The sequence below is a fragment of the Brassica napus genome, chromosome A6 (genome assembly GCF_020379485.1).
Source record: "Brassica napus cultivar Da-Ae chromosome A6, Da-Ae, whole genome shotgun sequence".
Lineage (NCBI taxonomy): Eukaryota > Viridiplantae > Streptophyta > Magnoliopsida > Brassicales > Brassicaceae > Brassica > Brassica napus.
The window spans coordinates 22,159,619-22,178,097 of NC_063439.1; the positions used below are offsets into that span (position 1 = coordinate 22,159,619).

Below are 18,479 nucleotides of genomic sequence, written 5' to 3' on the forward strand. Positions count from 1 at the left end.
TGGATCATATATATCTTCACACTAAGTAATAACCTGCACTGCACATGATAATTAAAAAAAAATATATATATATTAATTATTTTGTAATGTTTGTTTTAAAACCATACTATAACTTATAAAAGATGATTTTTTGTAAATTAGACCAAAGCTATGAAATGCGAAAGCTGCTTCCAAAAATGAGTAAATATGTTTGCAATCAACTGATGCTGATTAATGTGTTAACAAGAGATGAGGGAGTGGTGGTGGTTGACGCAAGTGTTAAATCTCAGGTTTCTTTCTTGTTTTTCGTGATTTCACAAATATTACAAAATCTATGCACCACCTAACCATATTCATAAAATTGAAATCCCCCAAACCTAATAAACGGTTTGAAACACTGTTAAGTATATTAGTACAAACTTTTATGGAATATAAAAACTAAAGACAAAATGTAACAAACTAAATAAAATGTTATAAAATCTAACAAACGCTATAAAATTGAGGTGACACAAAGAAAGGGAATGAAACATTCAAAAGGCAAAATATCATATATAAAACATTAGAAAGAAATATATTTGTGAAAGTTTCAGTGAGAAGGGAAGAATTTGTTGAGGCAGCAAGGTAGACCATAAAACTCATCGTTTCGGACATCGAGATTGTATAATCTGAACTTTTCCCACCATTTCAGCCCACAATCTTTCTTGGCTTCATCGTTCTCACGAGACAATGTGCAATCAAGCACTATTGCTATCATTCCCGCAACCGTTGTGTGTGACATAAATATCACTCTTATCACATCTTCAAACTGGTTTGTATTCACATAACCCAAGAAACAACCCATATTATGAAAAGAATATGTTATAAATTTTGTCTCAAAAGTATGCAAGAAGATGTACTGACCCAACTGGAGTGATGATCAGACCGCCAACCTCCATTGTAGTATTCTCTAAAGTATTGAGGAATTGAAATAGCCATGAAAAAGGAAAATCCTAAGATGAATTTGGTGTTGAAGCTGTTAAGGTTGCAAAACTGTAGAAAGCTAAGCCCCGCAGAAGCTACATTGCATATAAATTATTTTATTTTTCAGTGAAAGCGACAAAGCATATATATTGTACGAAAATGTAAGTGTTATGTCATGAAAAGACTTACACACAAAACACAAGACGATGCAGTAAACGGACGCCATGATTGGTAATGGTATGGACGCGAAAAAGGCTCCAAACTTTCCTGCATTTTGATCAAAATAAATAAGAACTAAACCGAAAAATATTCACCAAATTCATTTGTACAATGGAAAAAGTTTTAACAAAAAAATCATCAAAATACCAAAAATGGAGAAAAAGAGCATGAAGGCAGCTGATATTTGTATCACTCTTCGACTCCCAATTTTAGTCATTGCCAAAAGTCCAACATTTTCTCTGAACATTATCGTTAACCATATCATAAGCCTTTACTAGAATTTATACATAAAAATTTATAGTTATTGATAGATAATACTTGATAATTAAAATTTTAGTTTAGAGGTAAGAGGTTCCTTACGTTGATGTAGTGATCCCTGAGACGCCTCCAAGCATGCCGTTCAGTAACACTCCAACTCCCTACAAGATAATCATTCAAGTATTTATGAGATGATGAAAGTTATATTTAATAAACGAATAAAATGAAAAAATGACTAATTAAGTTATTCTTAGACTAACCAGCCAGCCAGTACCACGGCTAATAACTGATGGTGGGATCGGAGTTGCACTTCCATATCTTGCAGATGCGTAGAACAAACCCGTCGACTGCAATAACATACAACACTTGCACTCTTCATAACCATATATAGTTATGATTCCAGATTATCAGTTCCATAACAAAAGAATAACCTCAAAGAGAGTGACGAAAGAAGCAGCCATCATGGCGAAAGAATCAGTGAAGTGGAAGGTTGGGCTTCCCCATTGGAAAGGATATGGTAAGTATATCCTATTGTAATTCACATAAAGATAACAGAATTAAAAAAAACTGAATATATTGATAGTGAAATAACAATAAGAAAACATTCAAATAGAAGAACTGACCAAGGAGTGTTGGAGATGAGACCATTACGATCTGTACGGCAACTAATTTGAGTAGTTTGAGGCTTGTTGTTATATACACCACTTGATGTGAGTAGCAGAGCTAACAACCAAGCCAATGGAATGCATATCATTATCCCATAACGATCGCATCTTGATCCGTCCCAAATCCCCCCTTGCTTCATCTTCAGACAGCGCGGTAAGTACTAAAACCCACAGATTTTTTTTTGGCGTTTATTAATGTTTCTAGGTTATCATATGTAATCATGTGTACTGATTTAAAACAAAAAAAGAAGTAATTGCTAGAACTTTACCTGCGTGACTAAAACCAGTAAGATCAACCCGGGAAGTCCCACTTCAACGCACCTCGCCAACTATAAAAAAAAAGGTTTTTACAACACATAGATAATATAAAATATTCATGAATATATATATAAACATACCAAAGGGAAGCCAATTTGGTAGAGTCCTAGACCGGCAAACGTTGCCAAAGGAGCAATTGAGAGTGGGCTTAGAAATCTAATGATCACACAATTAAAAATATACTTTAATTTAGTTGGTGAGTCCAAATTCTGGTAAAGCAAAATAAAATTAATAGTTTTACCTGGCGATATTTCTCCATACGCCTAAGAAACATACAAGAACTTGGAAACAGCCGGCGACAATCAGAGCCCCTTGTATACTTCTCATTGTTCTCACAAATCTCTGTTTAATCATGTGATCGAACCGTTTTTTATCAGTGAGGTTTGGTTTGTAAGAATAAATGATGAAACCAAGACTAAGACTTACTTCAAAAGGATCAATGTAGTGAGTGAAGCGGCTTGAGGAAATAATGGAAGTGATAGGTATGATATAGGCATAAGAAGCAGCAGCTATTACAGGCAATCGAGTTCCAAAGAAAGAATGTAACAATGTTGTTAATCCAGACACAAATAGCATTGTTTGTATAACTCTAGCTTTCTCTGCCTGAGAAATGACAAAATATATTGGAAAAAAGGTTAAACATAGATCAAAAGAAAGCGCATAAAAGAAATAAAAGTTAGATCAAAACTTACATCACCACCTCCCATGATTGGAACTAAGAGACTTGGAATAAGAACCGTGATGCCGAGACTCAACAGATAATGTTGGAAACCTAGCACAACCGCTTCAACTGCAACACGATAATTAAATATTATTTACACAACATAAACAAACTAATTTAATAAAATAATTCTTTGTTTTTTAAAACATACGCCAAGGAGGAGGACTGTTGACACAATACTGAATGCCGGGGAGTTGTTCTTTCACCGGGTGTGGTTGTAACTCCACCGTCCTATTGCAACCTCCACTGTTGTTTGTGTTTCCGCCACCACCGTTGCGGTTGCCTCCACCAGCGTTGTTGTTGCCCCCACCACCGTTGTTGTTGTTGCCGCCACCAGCGTTGTTGTTGTTGCCGCCACCAGCGTTATTGTTGCCGCCACCATTTGCCATGGACGTTGTTACTTTTTTTTGGTAAAATGGACGTTGTTACTTTTTTGTTTCCTTTGAGAGGATCTAGCAAGTCGAAGGGTTGAGTAATTTGAAAAAGATGGAGAAGGTGTAGTGAAAGGAGAAGAAGTAACAAAAAGGTAATATGAGTTAAAACTCTTAGCCTTTCCCCAACTATTATTTGTAAGCAAAAATAAATTATATAATTTAAATTGATTTAATGAGTATATTTTTCAATTAATGTGGTAATAAAAGTTTTAACAATGTCAGTTTTGATACATGGAATTTGAAATAAACAAATCCTGTTGATATTTAGTTATTTATTATGACTTAAATATAAGTTTTGAAATGTTTGACTATAATTATCGAAATATTATGAATTTTGAAAAATAGCGACTCTTAACGGTGGAAACGGAAATGTCAATATTCATGAAGACTACATTTGATTCACGTTTTTTACTCCAAAGTATCTAAATCGCTTAAAGGTCAAAATGAAAAAAAAAATTACTTCGAAGTTTTTCACCCCGGTCAAAGGTGAAATTTAGTATGCTGAGGTGTCATATGGAGTTTAATTAGCTGTAATTAACATGATTGTTGTTAAAACAGTTAGAAACAATGAAACATGGGTGGAGAAATTACGCGGTTTACTAATTGTCAACTACTTAATTATGTCTTAACCCGTACGTATATTGTGCAATGCTCTCTGGTTTCCTCTATCTTAGCCAATGAGATTCTGCCACATCAAAAATATAAGTCCTTACCGCCTTTTTCTCCCCAACGATCGATTTCTGTCTTGTCTTTTCATCTCTCTCTCTAGAATTTCCCAGCGTATTCGTTGAATCTAGAGAGAGAGAACCGTCACAAACTCTCCAGGTATGTCAAAGACGATTCAATGCATATGTATTGAGGCTATGTCTCATCACTTTCAAAAGCTATGATGTTTTAGGTTTTTAAACCTAACTGTCAACGTGTGTTTTATCTTGTTTAACACGTTACGTATATCTCTGCAGCAATGGAGAGTGAAGGAGGTCCCTTCAAGGGGATACTCAGAGATATCGAAGGTAGACGCAAATGCTACAAACAAGACTGGATTCTTGGCTTCAAAACCGGTTTAAGGTAAACAACACAAACTTTAAATTTAAAATATTTCTGTTGATTATGTATAATCTTGATGTTTAAATATGTTTCTCACCAGAATCTTGGCTCCGACTTGCTATATTTTCTTCGCCTCGTCTCTTCCTGTAGTTGCTTTTGGTGAGCAACTAAGTAAACACACAGGTATTATATACAACCTCTTCTTCTCATGTTGCTATGAATCGAATATCTCATAATAGTGTTAACCTAGCTCTGATGATTAATATATAGGTGGATCTCTAAGTGCTGTGGAGACGTTAGCTTCTACTTCTCTTTGCGGAATCATCCACGCCATCTTTGGTGGACAGCCTTTGTTGATACTTGGGGTTGCAGAGCCAACCATCATGATGTATACTTATCTTTACAGTTTCTGCATTAGCAGACCTGATCTTGGTCGAGAGCTTTACCTAGCTTGGGTGGCATGGTAACTAATGAAACATAATCTTATTGCTTAACGTTGAATGTATCTGTTTTGATCTGAGAGTTTGATTGGTTTGCTAATATCTGCAGGGTTTGTGTATGGACTGCAATTTTTCTTATCCTTCTTTCGATATTTAACGCGTGCACAATCATCTCAAGGTTTACAAGAATCGCTGGAGAACTCTTTGGCATGTTGATTGCTGTTCTCTTCTTACAAGAAGCTATCAAGGTACCAATTCCATTGTCATAAAATTTACAAATAACATTTTTTAGTTATATACATATATATATATATATATATGCAGGGTTTGGTTAGTGAGTTTCAAGCTTCCAAGAGTGAACATCATGATAAATCAGGAGAGTCAGATTTCCTCTGGCTATATACAAATGGGTTGCTTGCGGTAATTTTCTCGTTAGGTCTGTTGATCACAGCGTTAAAGAGCAGGAGAGCAAAGTCTTGGAAGTACGGTTTTGGTACGTCATTGTTTACATTTGTTACTTGAAGGTGTGTGAATAGATATTCATTTTAGGCCACTAAAAACCAACAGGGTGGCTTAGGAGTTTCATTGGAGATTATGGTGTTCCCTTAATGGTATTGTTCTGGACTGCATTGTCTTACACGGTTCCTAGCAAAGTCCCTGAGAGTGTTCCTCGAAGACTGTTCTGTCCTCTTCCATGGGAGACAGCTTCATTATACCATTGGACTGTAATCAAGGTAATTAAGATGCTAATATGACTAATCAAAATTTACTTATAGAATTAAGCAAAAACTTATTTTATATACAGGACATGGGGAAGGTACCAGTAATGTATATATTTGCTGGGATTATACCTGCTGTGATGATAGCTGGACTTTACTTCTTCGACCATAGTGTAGCTTCACAAATGGCACAGCAGAAAGAGTTTAATCTAAAGAACCCTTCTGCTTACCACTACGACATCTTCTTGCTTGGAATCATGGTGTGTTTCTCACGTTTTTTAAAACTGATTTCAAAAGATAATTAGGTTTTCATGGTATAAACAAAAAGTTGTTATGGTGATCATTTATAGACTTTGATATGTGGACTACTTGGACTTCCTCCTTCAAATGGTGTTATTCCTCAGGCTCCAATGCACACAAAGAGTCTTGCCATTCTCAATCGTCAGGTAAAGATCAAATACATCGATCATAGTTTCTTACAACTTCAAAGACTGTTGGATAAGCTTCAATAGCTTGCAGCCAAAATATTCTTAACAAAGTCGGTTACGTATAAAGATAGGCTTAGAAGAAATTATATATTTGTACTACGCAACAGCAAAAAAAAAACTATTAGCAATAGCAATAGGATTAGCAAAAGAGGTGTTAATATTCCTATAATACTAGAGTTGAGTTGTGACTTTGATTTGAATAACGAAAAGAGCTTTTCAGTGTTTAGTTTTTAGATAGTTTCTAAACATTAATAAAGAAAGTCGTCTTTATTTAAAAGCTAAGTGTGTTCTAAATTCTTTAATTGGTATCATGGTTTGTTTCTTGTTTTGTAGCTGACACGCAAGAAGATGGTGAAGAGTGCAAAAGAGGGTATGAAGATGAAAGCCAGCAAATCAGAGATATATGGGAGAATGCAAACAGTATTTATAGAGATGGAGACATCTTCACCTCAGGTTTGTTCAGTAGCTAATGATTTAAAAGACTTGAAAGAAGTTGTGATGAGACCAGATGAAGGAGGAGATACAAAAGGAAAGTTTGATCCAGACGTGCATATTGAAGCTAACTTGCCAGTTAGAGTAAACGAGCAAAGAGTGAGCAACCTGTTACAATCAGTACTTGTTGGTTTAACACTTCTTGCTGTGCCAGTCATAAAAATGATCCCAAGCTCCGTTCTCTGGGGCTACTTTGCTTATATGGCTATAGACAGTCTCCCTGGAAACCAATTCTGGGAGAGACTGTTGCTTCTCTTCATCCCTCAAAGCAGACTCTTCAAGTTAGTTAAAAGCTTTTGTTTCTTTTTCTTTAGAGAGAGAGAGGTTTCTCAATCACTGGTTTGGTTTCATCTTAATGCAGAGTCTTGGAAGGAGTACACGCTTCATTTGTGGAGTTAGTACCATACAAAGTGATTGTGATGTTCACACTTTTTCAGTTGGTTTACTTTCTCTTGTGCTATGGAATGACATGGGTTCCTGTGGCTGGTATATTTTTCCCGGCGCTATTCTTCTTACTCATAAGTATAAGAGAACACTTGCTCCCCAAGCTATTTGATCCGCAACACCTTCAAGTGCTAGATGCTGCTGACTATGAAGAAATAGTAGCTGCACCTATACAACACTCAAGTTTTGCTTACCGGGTAAAGCTCTTCTGTTATTTTATTTTTGGGTATTTTCTGGTAGGGACTTTATGTCAACAAGTGTGTGATACCTTTTAAACTATTACTGTGAGCAGAAACTGGGATCTTCTCGTCATTTATCAGAAGGAGAAGAGGAAGATGAGTTTCATGATGCAGAGATATTGGACGAGATGACTACTAGTAGAGGGGAGATCAGAATCCGAACTATAAGTTTGAAGGAGGTAATAATCAAAATCTTTTATATATCTTCCTCATAAGTTTCCTAATATTGTTAACCTGATGCAAGAAAATGTTTTCTGTTTCAGCCGCGCCTTGAGTCTGAAGAAAGGCGTGTAACCTTTGAGCCTCATTGAAACATACAATCCTTTGGAGTTGTTATATTTTTTGTATACAAATGTATCTGCGTCATACTTTTTTATGGTGAAAATATGTTTTCAGCAATTATTAAAAACCTTTAGTTTGTCCTCAAATCTTGGCTATTACATTCAAACTATAAAGGCAACTTAACAAAACAGATCCTAATCTCTTGCGCTGTTTAATTACTCTTTAGGCTTCAAAATACAACACACGTTGCTTTGTATGGTTATGCACGGTTCATCTGAACACTGTACTTATGTTTAAGATTGTATGATACTGATGCTTAATGTAAGCTTGCATGAGCAATGGATTATGTCTAGACTAAAAGATACATGTTTATGTTTAGACTTTAGACAGTTCCTCAAAGATGCCACTTTAAAACATTTTTTACATGAATCATATGCAGCGATGCTTTGCACGGGTCGTGGTGAATAAGTATGAGGTAGATGAGGATAAGATAAGGTATTATATTTAATAGACTTGTCAGTAGAAAAGGATATGAACTTTTATTTGAAGACATTTCCATGTGAGTCACATTAGTACAGGAGGGTCGGACATGAATAATTAATGGATTAATTAACAAACAAACAAAAGAAGAGACAATTCTGAATTCAATGTGAGTAACTTCGTTCTATTATTTTCTCTCAACTGGCAACTATTATTATTGCTCATTATTTAGACAGTTTTTGCTGTTGTTCTGTGCATACTGAAAGAAGCTTTTGGAAAACCTTTTTCATTTGCGTGATCAAAAGCTCAAATGGTTTTGTATCCTCGCTTTCTCAAAAAGCAAATCTCAAGACGACAAGTGACTTTGTGTGAACATCTCAGGCGGTTTCTGAGCTAATCTTGGTGCCTTTAAGTTCGAATTTAGACCACCTGCCGACTGAGATAACCACTAATTCCAAGATTGGCTGTGAAAAGCTCTACTCAAAGAAAAAACAGTTTCTCATAGATTAATGTTATCAAATGTTGCTAGCTCAACTAGAAAAAACATTATAGACAAACCTAAAAAATAACATGATTGAGTGAGTTTGAGACGAAACTAATATTATACTATTGAAAATAATATAATTATTTCATAAAATAAAACATAAAAATGAACGAATAAAAAGATTCAAGTGGCATTAGAGTATCTTGCAAGGTTATTAAAATTTCTCTTTACATAACCGATTCTCACTGTTTTAACCCACTTTTTCATTTTTTTTAAAAATGCAATAATCAAAAAACTTATTATTAACATCCCCGGTTGGAGAAGCTACATAATTCTTGGTTCATTGTTCTAATATAGCATTAATCATATGAATATAATAACGGACCTCAAATGTTTTGTCTTTACAATATGATGATTAATTAACCTAATAATACCAAAAGGTTATCTATAGTTAGCTTGTGCGTGTATGGAGGGATGAGGCCAATGGGCCCGTAGAAGAGTAAAAGAAGTGTACAAAGGAGGAGGAAACAGATGCATGATCCTGCCTTTTGCACGTCTCTTGTCGCTATCTCTTCTTTCTTTTATACGGGGCCGACCCACTCGTTCGTTACCTACCGTCCCCACCCACGTTTCCGACGGTTTCTCGTCCCTTCTTTTTTTGTCAACTTTCGGGCTACAACGGGCCGGCCCGATAGCCCAAACCCTCATACAGGGGAAGGCCTCACTACAAGAGGCAGAAATGGGTTGAACCCTTGATGCCAAGGTCCCAAAGGGACTGTCATATGGCCACTGGGCCATGAGCTACTCGGCTCTCGTCCCTTCATTGTATATCAAACATCGATCATGGTTCGTTCGAATTTGCTCTCAGTTTCCTAATCAATATTTTCTGCTGACTAGTAACTAAAATATCGTTAACCATAAAAGTAACTTGCATACAATTTATATAAATTCGTGTAACAACTGAAAGAAGTTTAGAATGTCATACAGTTGAAAACTAATTAATACGTTGTGGTTTATGTTTATTTTTATTCTGGATAACATAGAAATTCATTTCTTTACTAATAGAATTGGCACACCCTTTCTTGAGCTGATAAACATGAGAATAAGACGCAATTCTGAATTTCTGAGGAGGCCATCTCTCTGGCCAACTTTGGAAACCGTATTCCTAGCCAGTGAACGGTGCCCTTCATAGCCTACACATTTCTTATTTCTATAATAAAAAATACAGCCAAGAACACAGTAAGAAAAAACGCATGAAGAGACAAATCAAAGAGGACAAAAGACTTAGAAATATCTTTTTAAAAAGAAGGAAATAAAACTCTTTTAACTTTGTTTTTGGTGTAACACATGCCACGCCACGATAAACGATTCTCCTCGTAGTATCTCCACCGATAATTCTATCAAAACGACAAAGATTGGCCTCATCACAGTTATTATAATTAATCAGATGTCAGATAGACTAAAACGTAAGATTACTAAAAAATATATCAATTATTTTCACAATATTAGTCTTATGTGTTTACATCATTACATGTGTTATGGCATGTGGATAAGAGATTGTCGCATAATCACGTTTAGTGTTTTTTGTTCTTTGCTTGTGGTCGTCTGTCTTCCCCAGTCAGTCAGTCACCGCCTCACAATGACTTGACTATATAATTATAAAACAGTACTAAAACTAAACTATATAGCATTAAAGACTAAACTAAAACTTGTATATCAATAAGGTTCCAAATCTATGGAAAGCAGTAAGGTCAGTACCCCACGTGGGACACGCGAACTCTACATCAGTAGGCAGAGTGGCACACACTCGTAATATATAGCAACCTCCAAGGGCACTTCGATAGCTCCAGCTCCTTATAAGCAACACATCAACTCTCTTTGTTTAATACTTTCTACACTTAACACTTATCTCTTCCCTCTCTAGCCGGAGTTCCTTAACAATGGGAGGCGTCACCGTCGTGTCTCTCGTCTTTCTTCTCATTGCCACCGCCAATTCCGCCGTTGTCCCCTTCCGTGACGGTAAGCTTCTTTAACACCTATACATACATAGTTATAACATTTCTGATATACTACTAGTATACCATAAAGAAAATTTTCAAAAAATTGAAGAAAAAACTCGAATTCTTTCTCTATTTATTACACAACAGCACTGAAACGTAGTTACAATTTTAATATACTCTTCATGAGCGGATGGTGAAATTACAATTTAACCCTGCTTCTGACACAAACACACCGCTGTAAAGTTCTTGGACCATTTTCAATCAATGAAGTTGAGTTGGGCCCACCACGGAAGCTAATCCATGTTATACACAGTCCCAGTTAGGCTGTCTCTCGGACACACCTCACGTGCCTATATCTTCCTTTTTTCTAAATTAATTATTTTAAATCGCTAATACTCTAAAGGTCAATATGGTAATTCACAGGGATATTACCGAACGGCGACTTCGAGCTAGGACCAAAGCCATCAGACATGAAAGGAACCGAAGTAATAAACAAGATGGCAATCCCGAACTGGGAAGTCACGGGCTTCGTCGAGTACATAAGCTCAGGACACAAACAAGGAGACATGCTTCTCGTTGTCCCCGCCGGAAAATTCGCAGTCCGGCTCGGAAACGAAGCGTCGATCAAACAGAGACTTAAAGTGGTGAAAGGAATGTATTACTCGCTCACGTTCAGCGCCGCAAGGACGTGCGCTCAAGATGAAAGGCTCAACATCTCCGTGGCACCTGACTCTGGCGTCATTCCGGTGCAGACGGTTTACAGCAGCAGTGGGTGGGATCTATACGCTTGGGCGTTTCAGGCGGAGAGTGAGGTCGCTGAGATAGTGATTCATAATCCAGGTGAAGAAGAGGATCCAGCTTGTGGTCCACTCATTGATGGTGTTGCCATGAGAGCTCTTTACCCTCCCCGACCAACCAACAGTAAGTAATAACTCTGTTTACTCTATTTTTTACAAATTTAAATATGGAGTCTGATAGGTCCCTTGCCAAGAGATATCAATGTTGATCTAGAAACATGAACACACAAGAGAACACAACAATACATGTTTTCTTTTGGGTAGATAAGTCTACCTCTTTTTGTCTTTTTCATTTCTTTAAATAGAGAGTACAAGAGCAAATAACAAGAATTAGAAAGTGGAGTCATTAACTCCTTACAAAATGGGAACAAGGGAAAGTGGAGAACTGTTTCCTACAAACAAGGAGGAGACTAGTTCTCGTTATTGAATAAGTAAAACAAATGAAAGAAAAGCCACAAGACTCTTAACTGTTGACTTCTTTGTTGCATGTATCCTATCAGAGTCATGGTTCTAAAAATTGATATAGGCACACAAAAATAAAAATTCTTCAAATCCTGATTTAAATTAGTGTAAATATTTTAAATTAAACAGTAATATTACTATTAGTATAAATCTTTTATCTAATTTTGATAATTCATCAAAATAATTTTATTAATTATATCAAATTAATAATTAGTTATAGTTAATGCATCAATCTATGGATTCTAGCTAGTCCTCTACAAACTGCCTAGTTATTTAGCTATTTATTGCATTTGGTTGTAATTATTACAGCTTCTATGTTTTTATTTGAACAGAGAACATTTTGAAAAACGGAGGATTTGAAGAAGGTCCACTAGTACTACCAGGCTCGACCACAGGAGTTTTAATCCCACCGTTTATAGAAGACGACCACTCTCCTTTACCCGGTTGGATGGTGGAGTCTCTCAAAGCCGTCAAGTACGTAGACACAGAACACTTCTCAATCCCGCAAGGTCGCCGAGCCATCGAGCTAGTGGCTGGCAAAGAGAGCGCCATCGCTCAAGTGGCTAGGACCATCATCGGGAAGACTTACGTCCTTTCGTTTGCCGTTGGGGACGCCAACAACGCTTGCAAAGGATCGATGGTGGTTGAGGCTTTTGCGGGAAGAGACACGCTTAAGGTCCCTTACGAGTCGCGTGGCACTGGAGGGTTTAAACGAGCTTCTATCAGGTTCGTGGCGGTTTCGACCAGGACTAGAGTTATGTTTTACAGTACTTTCTATGCCATGAGGAGCGATGATTTCTCCTCTTTGTGTGGGCCTGTGATTGATGACGTCAAGCTTTTAAGCGTTCGTAAGCGGTAGATGAATGGAATCTTACTACAAGAAATGAAACTGTGTGGGTTTTACTTTGATAATATATTTGTCTTTTTGGTGTGTTTTTGATTTTATTCGAAAGAGATGTAAAAGGTGACCGTTTATTTAGGGCTATATTGTGTTTTCTTGCATGAGAAGGCACATGAAGGTTGCCATTTATAGCTACAAACTTACAAGAATAAAAGTCAGCAACATCAAGTTGATTGTGTTTACTCTTAGTTTAAGTCTTGAACTGTTAAGAGATACTTATCCCAACATAAAGGGTAGCATATAGCATTACAATCATCTTTATGAGAAACTTACCACTACGCTATAACTCATAGGAAGGAGACTGGAGAAGACTCAAATATCTTTATTCGTTGGGGAAATGCAGTCTAACAGCCGTGACCACACCTCCTGAGCGCTCAAGCTCACAAACAACAGCGTCTCCTTGCTTGAGCTTGTACTTTCGACATATAGCAGCCCAGCCATTGAAACAAGCACACCCTCCGTAGATCTTAGTGTTTGCCTCGATTTTTTCGTTGGGAAGGAGGTAAAACATGGTGGAATTGTGGGGACCAAACTGCAAGCCATACTTCTCAGTCACCAGATGGCTCACATACTAGACAGGGAAAAAAAGACTCAAGTCTTAGCTTAAAAGGCAACAAAACATAAACTCAAAACGTTATGACTAGATCACATTTAATAAAGCTGAGCGTTATTAATTACCAAAACATCAATCTTTTTACCCAGCGTCTTCACAAAGAAAGGGTTACTCGGATTTGAGAGGTACTGCTCAGGACTATTGACATGAGCACCGGCCTGTCTCGCTCCACTTGCTGAAAACAAAAAGAACCAAACTTAGTAAGGAATAGTTTTGACTCTGAGAAACATGAATATGATTAGTTCTACATGAATAGTCTTACTAGATGCAGGGGCAGGGGCATGGGTTTCCGGTGGAGAAGTCTGGGGCATGGGGGTAACCACTTCAGCTTGGGGATCAGCTTGGAGAGGAGCTGAAGTGATCTCTTTCAAGTGGTACGAACTTTGTTTATAGATTTGCACTTCAATGAACATAGTGTCTGCGTGTGTGAAGAGCAAGACATCATTTGGTCCTAAGAAGTTATCACTCACAAACTCATCCCAGTCCTCTTCTTCCATAAACAGACCGTTCTTGTCTCGCTGGAGCCAGAGTTGCCAGGAATTTCCCCAACGAACACTGAACACCACTCTGTGTTCAAAAGCTCCAGGCGCGCTTCTCACGAACTCTTCCGGGATAATCCTCTTCATATATAAAACCGGGAATCAGAAGAGTTGACAACAAACAAACAAAGAATACTGACAATATAAAAAGGAAACACTGAGACGGAGACACGAGCTTAGACGCTTAGTTTGTAAGGTTAAAGCAATGCATAGAAAAGGTACGAGAAAGAATATTAATACAACACTAGCAGAAAGGGAATGAACTTGCAACGTACGTGTAGCCAACCAATAACAAAACAAAAAAGAGAGCATAATAATAAAGCATTAAAAAAAAGCAGGAGGTGTGGTGCCATTTATACTACTACTCTCCTTGGGGAGAGATTATATCAAACTCTCGTCAAAGTTTCTTGAAAGGTAGAAAGATCTGAGCTTTCTCGAACAATAATAAAAAAATTAAAGTAAATTGATAGCAAAAGGGGGTAAAACAAACATGGAAGGATGAGATGATTACGTCTTACTTTTCTAGCAACAACATTGAAAGCAAGGCAAAGCAACACAACAGAGGACATGTTTTAAGCTAAACTGACTTCAATGGAAAGAGTTGAGTAACAAAACATTAGTTACCACGGATTTAGAACTCCAAGTTTCTCCCGAAGACAAAGACTTGCAGAAGCGAGGCTTGCTCACATTATCCTGAAGCAAATTATAAACACTCTTGCCCGACATTTTTTTGGTTTCCCTGTAATTAAGGCTTGTAAAGTAATTACGAAGATGACTTGCATCAAGCGTAAATATAATCAAAGCCACAATAAAGTGACAAAAAAAAACATTTTTAAAAAAAATGTGTACGGACAATCGGGGAAGACCTCTAGGTTGGTGGAATTGGGAATTTAAAGTGTTTGTTTTCAGATGAAACAAACAAAGAAATGCGTAAAACGCAAGTAATAATAGCTTGAAAAGCAATGTGAAATGCACGTACCGTCACAGTAGAAGAATCGTTTCCCTTCGCTGCGCCTTGCTTGCTAATTCTCTCTAGTCTCCGTTTCAGGTCTCTCTCTCTCTCTGCCTGGAGGATAGAGAAACGCACCAATAAAACATGCCAATTTGTACTCTCACTTTTGAAAGAGTTTTGACTTTGACTAGTACGGAAAACGTTACTGGGCCGGAAAAGGCCCTCTATATAAGTGGGCCTAAATAAGTCAGAATTGATAAATTGAAAAAGAAAACCTACGCACAATTGTCAACAAAACTTAGCTCATCTGTCTTTGTTTATACAAACTAATTTTGATCCGCTTTTGGAAAGCGCGGATTCGTTTTTAAAATTAAATATATTTTTTTAAAATAAATCTATACTATTATTTGAGATGTGAATTTGCTTATTTGTCATGTTCTCCATGATTTTAGGTTGAGTTATATTTTTAATTTAGACTAAATAATTTTTGATATCTTTAATGAATAATTATATAATTTATTATTTAATTGATTATAAATTAAATATTATACAAATTATCTTTAAAAAATAAAATAGAAAAAGTTTATGACAAAAAAGGATAATTCCATGTATTTATTTTGTGTTTATCTACATCTTTCTTTCTTATTTTTTTAATTTTTATAATTAGTAATATATATGCACATATAGTAATTAGATTTATCATTATACTAAAATATTCAAAATAGTTTTATAAAAGAAAAAATAGTTTGTATTTTTGTATAGACGCAATATATCATGGCATAGTTTTTAAAATTAGTAAATTTATTTTAGTATTAAAATACTAAAACGAGGTATCTAAGCAATAAAAATTAATTTTTATTTATATTTGTCTCTTAATGTGATTTTTCGTGATATTTTATTTTTAATTCATATTATTCGGTTGCAAGAACATTTATTTGTTATTTAAGTTGAAAATTTTAATATTTATTTGTTTTTATTTTTCTAAATATTTTTATTGTGAATGAATTATTTTAAAATAAATATCATAAAAATATATTGTTTGGAAACCAGATTATTATAATATAATACAATGTTTATATTGTTGATAATTATTTGTTAAACTAAATTATATTTGTTTATTTGATTAGATAATTGCTTGTAAATTAATGTAATAAAAATTGATTAAAAATAAAAACACTTTTAAAATAAAAACAATTATGTTGTTATCCTAAAATAATATTTTTTAATCAATGAAATATAAAAATTAAGAAACTGAAATATTCATAAAATATTATTAATTTAAATTTTTATTGACATTTTTTATTTTTAAACTAATAACAAATTATTATTAAGTATCAATAAAAGAATTATGCCCGCATGGCGGGCACAACACCTAGTTTCTACATAATATATATAGTGTATAGGTTTGTGTACATTTATCCGAAACTACAAACTAAACTGTAGCAAACTGGAAAAAAGATGAAACCTAAATTAAACTGAATTTCATAAATAATCGAACAAATCTTATATTTCATGTACCAAAAAACTGAAATCAATCGTTAAACATTTAAATGGTACGAAATACGAATAAAACATTTTATTTTTGAAAATTATTTAACTCCTTTTAGTAGGAGTACATATGTAGTTTATTGACGAATTAAGATATAAGAATTGTTTTCATATTTGATCCGGACCTGCAATTGGACCAGTAAATTGGTGGCCATATATAATATGAAATGGCTTATTTTTCATGTAATATTCTATCATGATTGTACCAACTGATATGTTTCCACAAAATTCAGATTTAATGAAAACTTATTAATTGAAAATCTGATAAAATTGAAAATCCTGCCATTAACCTGTGAACCGACACAGGTTGACCCGATAAAAACTTAGAAAATTTTGATAATATTTTTTTTTAAAAAATTGATTATAATAAACTATTTGATTTGTTATATAAAGTAAACACATTGTCTTTATGTTATGCATTTTAATTTATATTTTTTTTAATGATCAATATTATGAAAGTTTTAATGTATATAATTTATTTTTTGTTTAGAAGCATACAGTGAGTTTATGCATATTAATTAAATTAAATTTATGCTTTTTGAAATGGACTTTCTTGATGAGTCATAAATGTAATGAATGATATTAATGGGTATGTATAGTTTTTAAGCCCAAAAACTAAAAGAAAAAAAAATTATCATTCATAAAAAAAATTTATTTTCTATAAATTTAGAGATATCTTTGAGAAAATTGACATTTTTATTAAAGAATAAATAGGAATGTTTCTGGTTTAATAGTATAAATGGAAATTGTATTTTATCTTCCTCTTAAATTTTGGAGATATTATTAGCATAATTTTAGAAATATTGAAAATATATTAAATTTTTAATTTTTGAAATTGATTATATTAGGTTTGTTAAAAGTTTAATTGAGGAAGTTATGGTATATTCGAATATTTAGGATATATTTCAGAACTTTCTTTGATATATTCTCTAAGGTATTATTTAAGACTTGTTAAAATATGGAAGTTGTTCGTGTCAATATGCAAAAATATTAATGATCTTTTTTTTTAACATTAAAAATATTAATGATCTTGTAAGGCACCAAAATCAGTCGCTGTCAATTTTCAAATTTCTTGCAAGTTTTGTAATCTCGTGTCATCGTCTACGTTGCATGGAAGCTTCATCGGATGTCCGCTTCCCGCTTCGGAACCGGAACCGGAATCGGAACCTTGTGGAAGCTTGCGGAATCTCGCGTCCAAAACGTTTCTAAAATATTCTCTTTAAAAACCTGTTGAAAGCTTACGATTCCGTTTTGGAATCACGCTTCCGTTTTTAAGAAAAATGCAATGTATATCAATAAAATATAAAACCATAGTTTTAATCTTTATAAAATAAAAAATTAATAGTAATGAATATTGAGTTATAAATATACAAATATTAAAAATAATACTATAAATTATCTTTGCGCATTGAGATTTTTTATTAAAGATATAGCACACATTGAAATATATTGTGTCAATTATTTATGAAGTATTAAAAATAATTAATATAATATTTTTTTGTAAACTTAATTTATGTGTATTTTTACAGTTTTAATATAAAATCATTTCAAAATTATTATAAATGAATAAATGCTTTATTTCAGATATAAATCATAAAAATTTTAGTCCTATTTTTTTTTAAATATATATATTTATATTTATATAGATATACGCTTCCAACACGTACCCGCTTCCTAATATTTTAAAAAAATTCGTTTCTGCACTTCCTTACGCTTCCGCTTCTACGTACCCGCTTCCATTTCCATGTAACATAGGTCATCGTAGATTTGTGATTGCAAAATTTTGTGTTAATCTTAGCTCCATAAAAGATGATTTTCATAACCGTTGTTACTTACATAATTTTTGATGACGTATAAATTAAAGTGCATATTCACCAAAACAATAAAGTATATTTCATTTTCATTCAAAGGTCTCACATAAGATTTGTGTAGATGAGAATGAGGCTTACCAATTACGAATGACAAAATCTTGAATAATTTTAATGATATTGTAAATTT

At 34.4% G+C, this 18,479-nt stretch overlaps 4 protein-coding genes across 4 annotated transcripts; 2 read left to right on the forward strand and 2 right to left on the reverse strand.

Moving 5' to 3' along the window:
- Positions 1 to 226: 226 nt before the first annotated feature.
- On the reverse strand, positions 227 to 3,944 carry LOC106352108 (putative nucleobase-ascorbate transporter 10). The gene is made up of 15 exons (XM_048735133.1): positions 3,455 to 3,944; positions 3,272 to 3,361; positions 3,092 to 3,189; positions 2,826 to 3,002; positions 2,641 to 2,741; positions 2,480 to 2,555; positions 2,351 to 2,410; positions 2,040 to 2,242; positions 1,848 to 1,944; positions 1,677 to 1,763; positions 1,519 to 1,577; positions 1,306 to 1,397; positions 1,129 to 1,206; positions 880 to 1,034; positions 227 to 784 (listed from the first exon to the last, which is right to left on the reverse strand). The coding sequence occupies exons 1-15, from the start codon at positions 3,507 to 3,509 to the stop codon at positions 566 to 568; spliced, it is 1,647 nt and encodes a 548-aa protein (XP_048591090.1). The 5' UTR covers positions 3,510 to 3,944; the 3' UTR covers positions 227 to 565.
- A 378-nt stretch (positions 3,945 to 4,322) lies between these two features.
- Positions 4,323 to 7,899, forward strand: LOC106364858 (probable boron transporter 6). The gene is made up of 13 exons (XM_013804347.3): positions 4,323 to 4,379; positions 4,517 to 4,622; positions 4,702 to 4,784; positions 4,872 to 5,064; positions 5,151 to 5,289; positions 5,366 to 5,534; positions 5,609 to 5,775; positions 5,847 to 6,020; positions 6,111 to 6,206; positions 6,582 to 7,021; positions 7,102 to 7,381; positions 7,477 to 7,602; positions 7,687 to 7,899. Exons 2-13 carry the CDS (start codon positions 4,519 to 4,521, stop codon positions 7,732 to 7,734), a joined length of 2,019 nt encoding a protein of 672 aa, XP_013659801.2. The 5' UTR covers positions 4,323 to 4,379; positions 4,517 to 4,518; the 3' UTR covers positions 7,735 to 7,899.
- A 2,630-nt stretch (positions 7,900 to 10,529) lies between these two features.
- Positions 10,530 to 13,009, forward strand: LOC106348533. Its single transcript, XM_048735134.1, has 3 exons — positions 10,530 to 10,688; positions 11,093 to 11,590; positions 12,261 to 13,009. The coding sequence occupies exons 1-3, from the start codon at positions 10,610 to 10,612 to the stop codon at positions 12,785 to 12,787; spliced, it is 1,104 nt and encodes a 367-aa protein (XP_048591091.1). The 5' UTR covers positions 10,530 to 10,609; the 3' UTR covers positions 12,788 to 13,009.
- LOC106367785 (B3 domain-containing protein At5g25470-like) lies at positions 12,862 to 15,086 on the reverse strand. The gene is made up of 5 exons (XM_013807636.3): positions 14,961 to 15,086; positions 14,606 to 14,720; positions 13,705 to 14,062; positions 13,508 to 13,617; positions 12,862 to 13,400 (listed from the first exon to the last, which is right to left on the reverse strand). The coding sequence occupies exons 2-5, from the start codon at positions 14,705 to 14,707 to the stop codon at positions 13,152 to 13,154; spliced, it is 819 nt and encodes a 272-aa protein (XP_013663090.2). The 5' UTR covers positions 14,708 to 14,720; positions 14,961 to 15,086; the 3' UTR covers positions 12,862 to 13,151.
- Positions 15,087 to 18,479: the final 3,393 nt, after the last annotated feature.

Excerpts from the sequence above, each read along its gene's own strand:
- LOC106352108 (XM_048735133.1), bottom strand. The coding sequence starts at position 3,509 with ATGGCAAATGGTGGCGGCAACAATAACGCTGGTGGCGGCAACAACAAC. Across the intron at positions 3,190-3,271 it reads CAACAGTCCTCCTCCTTGGC|TTGAAGCGGTTGTGCTAGGT; the intron begins GTATGTTTTAAA and ends ATCGTGTTGCAG. Across the intron at positions 1,945-2,039 it reads CTCATCTCCAACACTCCTTG|GATATACTTACCATATCCTT; the intron begins GTCAGTTCTTCT and ends GAATTACAATAG.
- LOC106364858 (XM_013804347.3), top strand. The coding sequence starts at position 4,519 with ATGGAGAGTGAAGGAGGTCCCTTCAAGGGGATACTCAGAGATATCGAA. Across the intron at positions 4,785-4,871 it reads GCAACTAAGTAAACACACAG|GTGGATCTCTAAGTGCTGTG; the intron begins GTATTATATACA and ends ATTAATATATAG. Across the intron at positions 7,022-7,101 it reads CCTCAAAGCAGACTCTTCAA|AGTCTTGGAAGGAGTACACG; the intron begins GTTAGTTAAAAG and ends ATCTTAATGCAG.
- LOC106348533 (XM_048735134.1), top strand. The coding sequence starts at position 10,610 with ATGGGAGGCGTCACCGTCGTGTCTCTCGTCTTTCTTCTCATTGCCACC. Across the intron at positions 10,689-11,092 it reads CGTTGTCCCCTTCCGTGACG|GGATATTACCGAACGGCGAC; the intron begins GTAAGCTTCTTT and ends GGTAATTCACAG. Across the intron at positions 11,591-12,260 it reads CCCTCCCCGACCAACCAACA|AGAACATTTTGAAAAACGGA; the intron begins GTAAGTAATAAC and ends TTATTTGAACAG.
- LOC106367785 (XM_013807636.3), bottom strand. The coding sequence starts at position 14,707 with ATGTCGGGCAAGAGTGTTTATAATTTGCTTCAGGATAATGTGAGCAAG. Across the intron at positions 13,618-13,704 it reads TGCCCCTGCCCCTGCATCTA|CAAGTGGAGCGAGACAGGCC; the intron begins GTAAGACTATTC and ends TTTTGTTTTCAG. Across the intron at positions 13,401-13,507 it reads GTAAAAAGATTGATGTTTTG|TATGTGAGCCATCTGGTGAC; the intron begins GTAATTAATAAC and ends TTCCCTGTCTAG.